Source organism: Montipora capricornis, chromosome 3, assembly GCF_036669925.1.
Source record: "Montipora capricornis isolate CH-2021 chromosome 3, ASM3666992v2, whole genome shotgun sequence".
Lineage (NCBI taxonomy): Eukaryota > Metazoa > Cnidaria > Anthozoa > Scleractinia > Acroporidae > Montipora > Montipora capricornis.
This window is the reverse complement of record NC_090885.1, coordinates 70,236,025-70,246,140: the sequence shown is the minus strand read 5'-3', so window position 1 is coordinate 70,246,140 and position 10,116 is coordinate 70,236,025. Positions and strand designations below refer to the sequence as shown.

The following is a 10,116-nucleotide window of genomic DNA, read 5'->3' as shown; positions in this document are numbered from 1 at the left end:
TTTGTGCTTCTGACTCTTCTTTCTTCAAACAAGGAACATTGCGTTCAGGTTCAATGGCATTATTGCCAACCGAATCGGGAAGAGAAAATGAGTTTTCCAGTTTGCGCGAATCTATTTAACAAATAGATTCCATGTTGCCGTGCGTCTGTTCAGTAATAGATCACAGATGACGTCAAAATGTAGTAAGAACAAAAACGTGGCACACGAGGCGATAGCCGAGTGTGTCACTGATGTTCTTACCACATTTTGACGTCTTCTGTGATCTATTACTGAACAGACCCACGGCAACATGGAATCTATTTGTCTTATATAATAAAGAATTAAACTTTATTCGCATAAAAGCTGATGGTGACGTCAATCGTGCGTCTGTCCTCTAATAGATCATAGGCAAGAACCAATCAAAATCCGTGAATAACTTGGGTTATTATATAATTCCGTATATCTCCACCACAAGTCGGTCGTGGGAAGCAGGCAAACAGCAACGGTAATTAGTTTGTGGTTCGCTGAACTTAATTGTGATTGGTCAATACACAATTGAAGTAAAAGTGTTCATGGGTTTTTTGACTCGCACGGTGAAAGCCGCCTCCCAGATCAATGGGAAAACATAATTAGGATAACGTTCTGTTTCTCTTGCAACTGCATTTGTTCTCGAAAAAATATATTACTTCCACAACAAATAATCATTCATTTAGCGACGGATATACCTGTGAAATTTTTCTTATGACCGAAGTGCTCCAAATGTTACAAAAGGCGAAAACACGTGCAATTCCTTTAGGGAATCACGTGAGACAACAAAAGCTGACAGAAAACGAAAATCTGTCGGCGCTAACTAAAACACAAAATTTTGGCTTTTACAGGTTCATTCTGCTAAATTCCGGTTTATTTGGTTCTCACTTCCGCTTCATTCCGGTGTCATTCCGGCTGGTTCCGGTACCATTCTTGTTCATTTCGTTTCATTCCGTCGTTATTCTGCCTTGTTCTGGTTTATTCTGGTATATTCCGTCCCGTTCCGTTCCTGTGTTTAGTAACGCCCTCCCGCTACTGGGCAGTTATTGCAGATTTTATCACCACCCCACCCATCCGTCATGGCTAGGTAAGACTGTGGTAAGTATCTTGGTTTCCACTGCTGTTCAGTGTGACAGGGCCTGGTGGTGGCCACCCCACCCACCCTACCCTAGGCTCAGTTTGTCTGGTGGCTCCACCATCAGGCGCCACCATTCCCCAAACTCATCTATTTTTGATGGATTACTTTTAAGTACTTTTTTTAAAATAAATCTTTTCTCATCCTCCAGTGATGTGTTTATCATATAAATTAAAACAAGTCAAGTAGTTATAATTACGGTAACATAACTACAAAAGAATACTAATATTATTTTAGCTGCCTTCATCCCTCATCTGTTATTGGATGCTTTCATCTTTGACAGTGGTGTAGCTTTCAAACAAAGCATCTCAGTGGCGTTGTTGTAATTTCCAATTGTTTGAAACCAGCAAGTAATGGTGGCATTGACTGAACACAAAATGAGACCTTTCACAGCGTAGAGCACCCAAGCATTTGTGCATCTATTGAAAGGTGTTATTGCTTCATATTATGCAAGATATACTGCACTTTTAAGAGCCTAAAATTTTACAACTCTCTTTATGACATATTAAACGTTTTTGTGCAGTCTACTTAATGCCAGCCATCGACTTCCGAATAATGCAATTGCTAGACAAATTCTCAGTAATGTTTAGGGAGCTTCTCCAAATTTCGGAAGGTCAAATTTCCGATTGTTCGGAAGTCATATCGGAAACTTAAGTGCAACTATTCCGATGAAGTCGGAAGACTTAATCACTGATCATCGGAATGAGTGGAATCAGGACTTCCGATAGATAAAAAAATATCGGTCTTCCGATTGGACTTGATCAAACATCCTATTAGCACGATGCACGGAATTTTGAAACATGAACTGCTTCTTGAAGTCTGTGTCACGCGAGATCTACGACCCCGCTTAGGAATATATGAAATTACCGTCCAGATGAAAAGGATGCTTAACTATAATAGATGCTTGTCCAAAAGCGTGCAAATTTGTGTAAACCTGAAGTGTCCATACTAACTGCTATTTGCATTACCCGTGGAGTTGTGGACTGTGTAAGCAGTTTGTTCAAGTCGGCTACAGCTTGGGACCAAAGTCCTCATGCAGTGGTTTGCTAAGTCCGTTTTTCAATTCTTTTCTTAAGGTTGAGTTTGTCGTTCAAGATGTAACAACTGCTTCTTATGAGCCTGAGTCGTTTGATGTCGTTTATAGCAGAGATACAATTCTTCACATTGAGGACAAGAAAACTCTTTTTGCCAACTTCCTTGTAAGTCAGTTGGAAATTGTTTGTTACGTAGTACATGTAATTGTATAAGGATATAATTATGTAACACCCCTGTGTCCCATGTTTTGTCATTCAGTCATTGTTATTTAGTTTTGAGTCAATAAATATGAGAAAATAATTTATTTGAAGTTGAATATACAGTACCGCTTAAAAGTAAGTCACCGCCCTCGCGCCAGACGCGATTCGCGTCGCGCGCTACAGGAAACGTCATCTCCTTGGAACAATTTCATCGTAAATGCCCTCACAGAGTCCCATACAATTTCATATAAATGAATAAATCGAAATCGTCTGAACTGCGAAGGAATACGTTGCAATTTACATGTATACGCGAAATATTCGTTCTTAATTTATGCCAAAAGTTTACGCTTCAGTTACCTTTACGCTACGGGACTCGCCTAGCGTGCAACTTACTTTTGAGCGGTACTGTACCTTATAGTTGGCAAAGTTGCCAGGCTTGAATTGAAAGTGCTGTAAGGTCAAGAAAAATTGCTGCAGTTCAAGTATAACACTGTCTTAGACAATGCTTATTACTTATAAGGAGGCAGGATAATACTCATTAGGACTGAGGCAGTGTGGCCCAGTGGTTACCGTTAGGGCGCTTACCTTGACATCCGGAGATCCCGGGTTCAAGACCCGCTCTGACCACTCGCTGAATTTGATCCTGGTAGTTCCTGGTTCAACTTCCCAGCTGCACTTGTAAATAGCCAACTGATTTGCCTCCGGCCAGTTGGGATTCTTAACAGTTGTTGTTCTGTTGCGTCGTTTCGTTGTGTTTCATTGGCCCTGACAGGCCTCTGTGGGGAGCAGTCAATTAAGTATGTATGTATGTATTTTTTTTTAGGAGATAAACAACTGGGGAAAATTTAGTATAGCAATCTGAGTAGTATTTGTCTCACATGGCATAGAGGGAAGACAGGCTGTTTTTCATGTCATGTGACAAGTGTTTGCAGAAGTGACAGAAATTTGCTGTTTCTTTCGTGTACATTATATTTTTGATGTCAGTGAATTTTTGTTCATTTCCTTCTGAGATAATATATATTACATGTATAATACTGTCATTTTGGATTGTCCATTTTGACAGAAATGGTTGAAACCTGGTGGCGAGCTTCTTATATCAGATTACTGCCGAGGCCCTCAAGAGCTGTCTGATTCAATGAAGGAATATATAGCGAAAAGACACTACCATCTTCTCTCACCAGAAGATTATGGCAAGGTACACATAGTCTTAATAATTGGTTTCTTATTTACATAAACCTGTAGGGTTTTCTGCAGAATTTTACAGCTTTTCTGCAGGTAGTCTTGAAGAGACATCCTCCTTGTTTTCTAGCGGTCAGAGGTGCTGTGCAGGACAACTTTGTTTCTGCCTGAGGCAGTGCTTCAGTGCACACTTTTTAGCGATTACTTAATTCTTTCCCCGATAACTTGTTAACTTTTAAATGGGATGTTTGCAGTTACCTTTGATCTCTATCTCTTGTATTTCACAGCTTTTAGAAGAAGTTGGTTTCATTGATGTAAACGCAAAGGATAATACTGTGAGATTTATAGAGGTGTTGAAGTCGGAAAGAGAAAGGTTTGACAGGGAAAAGGCCACTTTCTTGACGGTATGTTTAGGAGTTCGTTTCAGTTTTGCAGTGGTGGTCAATGTTTTTTCGCAAAAGAGGGGCAGGACGGCGAAAACAGCAATACATTTATCATGGCAAAGTCTCTTGAAAAATTAGCCCTTTATTAGGCGTTGCTCATTTGCGGATAGCCGAAAAACCCACCCCACAACTCCTGGGCTTACACAAAGCTTCATATAGACTTTGTGATACATATGATCCATTTCATATATCATTTCATCGTTGATTCATTCCTCACGGGAACATTGGAACCCACAAATGACCAGCTCCCAACGTCAGAGTGTCGCACCGGTATCGCGAGGTCACGGGTTCAAACCCCGTTAAAGTCCTGAAATTTCAGGCTTTTTTACGCAATTGCAAAAATTGCGTTTATAACTGCGAGGATCATAGCTTCACTTGATTTCATATCCGCAGTTCATATATGATCCATTTCATATATCATTTCATCGTTGATGGGGCGAGTGTTCGCCACTTTGGGCTAACTAAAAAAATCAACAAGGATTGCCAAACGGCTGCTTTTAGCTTTATTTGGCTTTTATTTACTCAATGTGAAAGGGAAGGTAGCTCAAGCGCTCAAGCGGATGATTTGCTAATTAACCTAAGCAAACAATTTAGATAGCCTTTGAGTTAGGGCTCGGGATTTGCTTTAACATCCGTTTCACGTTGTTGATGAATGATATCACCGAAGTGTCAAACGGATTGAACACGAACTGCTGCCTTGTTGGTTTCTTTGGATGCGTCTTCAATTAAAAGGCCGATTAGTACGCATGCGCTCACCTAACAGTGTTGACAAAACGGCGGACGGCTTCAACTGCATTCAACATTCTCGATAACAAAAGAAAAGTTATTGTTGCGTCAATCAAGCAACATTTAAACACTTTTAATTCCCTTTTGCATGGATTAAACTTACATTTAACTTGTTTTAAGTGGCTGAACGTGGAAAGCAAACGGTGTTGACGTAAACTTCTGTCTGTTAGGGAGCTTAAGCGTGTGACCCTTTTTAGGGCTTTTACTTCGTGTAGAAGACGCACATGACGTAACAAAAGCTTTAGGGGTATTTAGGGATTTAGAGTTCTGATTAGGTATTGTTTCACGATTTTTGTTCTATTGTTTTACGTCATGTGTGTCTTCTACACGAAGTAAAAGCCTTTTTTAGTCACGGACGGTAACCGGAAGTGAGTTGTTTTTCTTTTTCACTTGGCGTGACACCACATTTATATTGCTGAGTATCGTTGCACTGTTTGAGACGATTCGTTTAAAAATCAGGGAGAGACCATTGTCCTGGCCCCAGTTGTTGAAAGGCCGTACAACTACATCCGGTGGATAAGTCACTATCAAAATTTGTGTTCACATTAAAGCCGAAACATGATTAGCGTACACATGTTTCAAGGAAACCTTTTTCGCCTTAAGATGTTTGTTATTGCATTGTTAATTCACATCAGATGTCGGTTTCAAACACCTTTCATGCGTGGTTGTATAATTTATGCTGTTTTATGGTACTCTTATAATTTTTTTTACACTTCAGCTGTAGAATGGAGCTGGAAATTACTGTAACAGTTGTATTCATTCTTTGGTTGAGTGTAAATTTTCAAGCCCTTTGGAGGAGGAGGGCTGTGCAAGGAGACGGCATTTGCGCTTCTTCGGTACAAGATATTCCGTTTTCCACAAGCTCAGCAATCGCCGTAGTATTCTTCATCGGCCCATATTTCAATTAGACATTTGACCTCATAATAGCCCCAATTTTGGTTCTTTTGGGCACTCACCTCCCCTCCGCATCCATCCGCCATTTTGAACGTGTTCGGTCTGATCATGATTGAAACAACCTCGCGAGTTTGTTACAATCATGCTCAGAATAATCATGTTTCAACCATGATTGACCATGGACAACATTTAACGGGAAGTAGATTTTACATTCTGGATAGTGTCGTATCCACTGGATAGAGTTTTACAACAGCCTTTGAACCCCTCCCCCCCCGTTCCCAGGAGGGGGACTTAACATAGGAAGGGTGGTGATGCTCGTCAGAAATTTTGAATTCAACCCCCAAAGGAGACCAAACTGGGTGTGGCCCAGGCTTTTTCGACTGCTAAAAGAGACCACATTTGAAACGGCTACATGTGATGGCGTTTCGCCCAGAACACCCTAAGTGAGACCAAAATCCGAAATTCACACTCCTAAGCCAGACGACGAGCATCCCTACCCTTTTTATATGGGAGTTCCCCCAATTTGGTATTAGCATGCAAAATGTTGACTTCCGGTTTCCCTCTTGGCTCAAAAACGTCGCGTGCTGAAGCTCCCTATTGGACAAAATCGAACGGATGTTGAAGCCTCTTGCACGGTTCCTTAAACATGAAGATGTCATTTTATTGCTGCTGTTGTTGTTGTTGTTGTTGTTCTTGATACAGGACTTTAGCGCAGAAGATTTTGAATACCTTGTGGAAGACTGGGAGACGAAGATTGAGCGCTGTGGACGAGGAGACCAGAAGTGGGGACTTTTTCACGCTAAAAAATCAGTTTAATCAGTCCATTTTCTTAAACATTAGTTTTTATTGAATATCTTACGTGAAATTTGAAATCTCTATGCAAATTATAATGACGTCTTTCATCAGGGATTGGGAAGGCAAAACAGACAAATGGTCCTATGGCCCCTGGCTTTGAAAACGTTTATGGACCATTTCATAAAATTATGGGCCATTGAAGTCATGTGGTGGGCGGGATCAAAAGGAATACAGAGATGATATGAGCAACTAGAGATAGTATTTTTGCACTTTTTACATACAATTAAACGAGTTTGGCATTACTCAATCAATAATCAGTCTAAATGAAGTCAGGATAAAGAGCAATCAATTTTATTTTAACTGAGGCGCTACTCTGTTTTAGTAGTAACCTATTTAGTTTGATACGCAGAAAGATGTAGCGTTGTTAACTCACTTCTTTATATGCAGAATTAAAGCATGATAGTCGCGAAGTCAGCTAAACTGAGTTAGTGACTTTGATCTAAATTAAGGTGATTCCTCAGTATTGCACTGCGCATATGGTGTGCCGATATTTATAATGGATCAAATTTGCAAAATTGTAAATATGGCGTAAAGGCCTGGCCAAACGCTCGCAACATTTCGACGCAACATACGTTTGACCACCCTGTTGCGGGATGTCGCAACATGTTGGATGATGTTGGATCAAATTTGAAAACGATCAAATTTTTCGTGCAACATTTTGTATGTTGCATGATGTTGTACTCGTTTGGCCACGTTCATACAACATTGTTGCGATAGAGAATGCGCGCAAGGTCCACTTGTTGCGCGCCAGAGGCCTGGGCACATAAACATTGCCATGCCTTGAAAATACTGAAAATGTTGCGTCCCAGACCGTTCAACGCATGTGGCAACATCATGCAACAATGTTGCAAGATGTTGCGAGCGTTTGGCCAGGCTTTTCGTCAATCATACACGCTGAAACAGTTCATAAAACACCTGAGAAAAGTTGTGAATGACCCATAACTCTTTGCGAATAAGCGCGCGCATTCCGAGAACGTGGCGAATTTTCCAATCTCGATCCCAAGCCCACACATCTTTTGGTCAGCGCCAAGACACGGAGCTCTGGGATAATCAATTTCCAGAACTCCAAGATTTTAGGAGTTCCGGTTTCACTGAAAAGTGAAATGGGGCGATCATTAGAACTCAAGGTTTTACAGCAGCGACAAATCTTCGTATTTACAAGTTTAGTTGGGGATTTTGGTGCCATATTCGTTTACAAGCTATTTTACACTCGGTAATTTACGCAGTTTACAGTTTGATAAATCAACCAATCAACACAGTTCTGAAAATTGATTATTCCAGAGCTCCGTGTCTTGGCGCTGACCAAAAGACACGTTGGTCTCTGGGGACGAGATTACGAAGTTTGTTGTTTCGATCTACGATAGTCGAGAAAAGACAGGTACGATGTTGTTTTACTCTTAAACGAGCACGGTTACCTACATTTTTATTGAATAATTTTGGTGTACAAATTATCCCCTTTAAATAAAAAAATAAATAAATAAAAAGAATTAATCGGAAGGAAAAAAAGATATAGCTAAAAACATATACAAAGCCTCTTACTCAGGGATGTAAATATGATCTTGAAAACAGCGACTCGAGAAACGTTTCGTGTCAACGTCGCTTTAAGTTGGATGATTTTTCCATAAACTGTATAAGACCGTGTTCCATATGCTCTAGACCTTCTACCTATCAGGTGTTTTTTCAAGTGTTTCCTTAAAAACCCTCTCGTTTAGCTGCCGCAAAATGTACGCGCGTGATTAGTATCATTACAGGCATCGATGGGGTAAGACTTGCCCATTATATCTCTTAAGCAAGCCCGGTGACTTATCTCTTTTTTTGTACTTCTCAAAACAGGGGTTAGTAGGGAACATTCAAGGAAAGTTTCAAGAAAATCATTTGACAACTTTTTTTTCTGAGGAGTCACCTTAACCACCCTGCGAGCAGAGCCTCCTTTTGTCTTTTTCTTTACTGAGGAGGAGAAAAGTAGGCCTTGCCCGAATTGCGTCAACTCTTTGAAGCCGCCGCAGCCCGGACTTCTGGACTAGTCAATCTTGTTTTCTCTCGTCAAACCGCTTTTTTCAGTGCGAGCATCAGTTTAGTGACAAAACCGATGGTTGAGCCGGCTGTACCATGAAAAACCAAGATGGCGGCGAGATATGGCATATTAGGCTTGGGTTCGAGACTGTATCCGGGCAACATGCAGCGCATCAGTTCAATAAAGATCTTACTCGATTCATGCAGAGCCTTTCTCGAGAACGCCAAAATCGAGCAAGCAAAAGAAAGGCTCTGCTAGCAGGGTGCACCTTAACACACATTGACGATTTCCCAGTCACAGTTAAAGTATATCTAGTAAACCCTGGCGACTGACAGTTTAACGCGCACGTCTCAGTTCTGAGTTGGCAGAGTTTCGGACTTCCATGCAAACAAAGCATTTTAGCTCTTTCAAACATGACCACAAAGTTAGCCCATATATAAGTAATAGAGGGGAATGGTTATGAAACCCGACAAATTTCTTTGTTGTATGTTTTTGTTCTCTTTTTTTGCCTTGACCGTGCACAAAACACAATAGTTTTTTACTCCTTACTGAGGAACTAACCAATAGAAACGTGTTGGTTACGTAATTCGTGCATAGTGTACGGAGCGCAAAACGAGTGACTAGGGCGCACGGTGGGCCTGGCTAGCAGTTTTATAATGCGACATTTTCTAAATTTATGTGCCATATGCGCATGGCTTTCCTAATTCCTGTTTTATGTTTTATTAATTCTTAGACAAATTAAAAAAACACGATCAGTAAAAGGTACTATCCGCATTATGTGATTGAAAATTATTTATCGCCCAAATACTTCACGATCTTTCTTTTTGATACTGTTTGAGCTTGCTTGCAGGTACGTACTTCGGAAAACAAAAAAGCAAAGAAGTAAAATACCGCAACGAAAGCCAAAAACAACGTTAAAGTGAATTAAACAACTCCAATGATAGATAACAACATGGTTAAACCCAGAGACTGCAGTCCCTTTCCTTTGAGAACACACAGTGTGAAATTTTATAAAGGCCTTCCGTGATGGTTGAGCAAAAACTACGGCATATTGTGCCGCAGGCTTTTTCTGGTCAGGATCTGTCAGTCGGGTATCATGATAACCTCCGAAGTTAACGCCGAATTTTCTTGCGGTTCTCATAGGAAATGTTACAATGCCGTGGTTGTATATACGTATGTGATCCAGAACGACCCTTCTAATTGCGTTCAACAATTTAATAGTCTAGTCCATTGAGCAATGTTTAATTTAAAGCCGTAAAGAAGTTAATACCAAACTGAAACGAACTGTGTTACTTGTATTGCGTGACGGCGTGGATCGAGTATCTTCCCAGGAGGCCTTGTGCACAGTGATTTCGCGCGCTATTTCATGTTTTTGCGTTCGTCATTGGGATTTTCGTCGTTAGCGCGAGGGAACTCTGCCACCTCAGCTGTGTTGAGCGGTCTGTGATTATCAGCACTTTGCCTTAGAAGTATTTTGCATCACCGAACAAAGATCGATCGATTCGAATTGAAGCCAGGGGGGCTGCGGAAAAGACAAACATTTTCATATTGACACCGAGCCAGAGCTCT

At 40.8% G+C, this 10,116-nt stretch overlaps 1 protein-coding gene across 1 annotated transcript in view; it reads left to right on the top strand.

The window, feature by feature from the left end:
* Positions 1-6,977, top strand: part of LOC138043861 (uncharacterized) — a 17,670-nt gene extending 10,693 nt beyond the window's left edge. The window contains exons 4-7 of the mRNA XM_068890352.1: positions 2,218-2,340; positions 3,440-3,571; positions 3,843-3,959; positions 6,381-6,977. Coding sequence (XP_068746453.1) covers positions 2,218-2,340; positions 3,440-3,571; positions 3,843-3,959; positions 6,381-6,494 — 486 coding nt within the window. The 3' untranslated portion in view covers positions 6,495-6,977. The remainder of the gene's footprint in view (positions 1-2,217; positions 2,341-3,439; positions 3,572-3,842; positions 3,960-6,380) is intronic.
* The last annotated feature ends 3,139 nt before the right edge of the window (positions 6,978-10,116 follow it).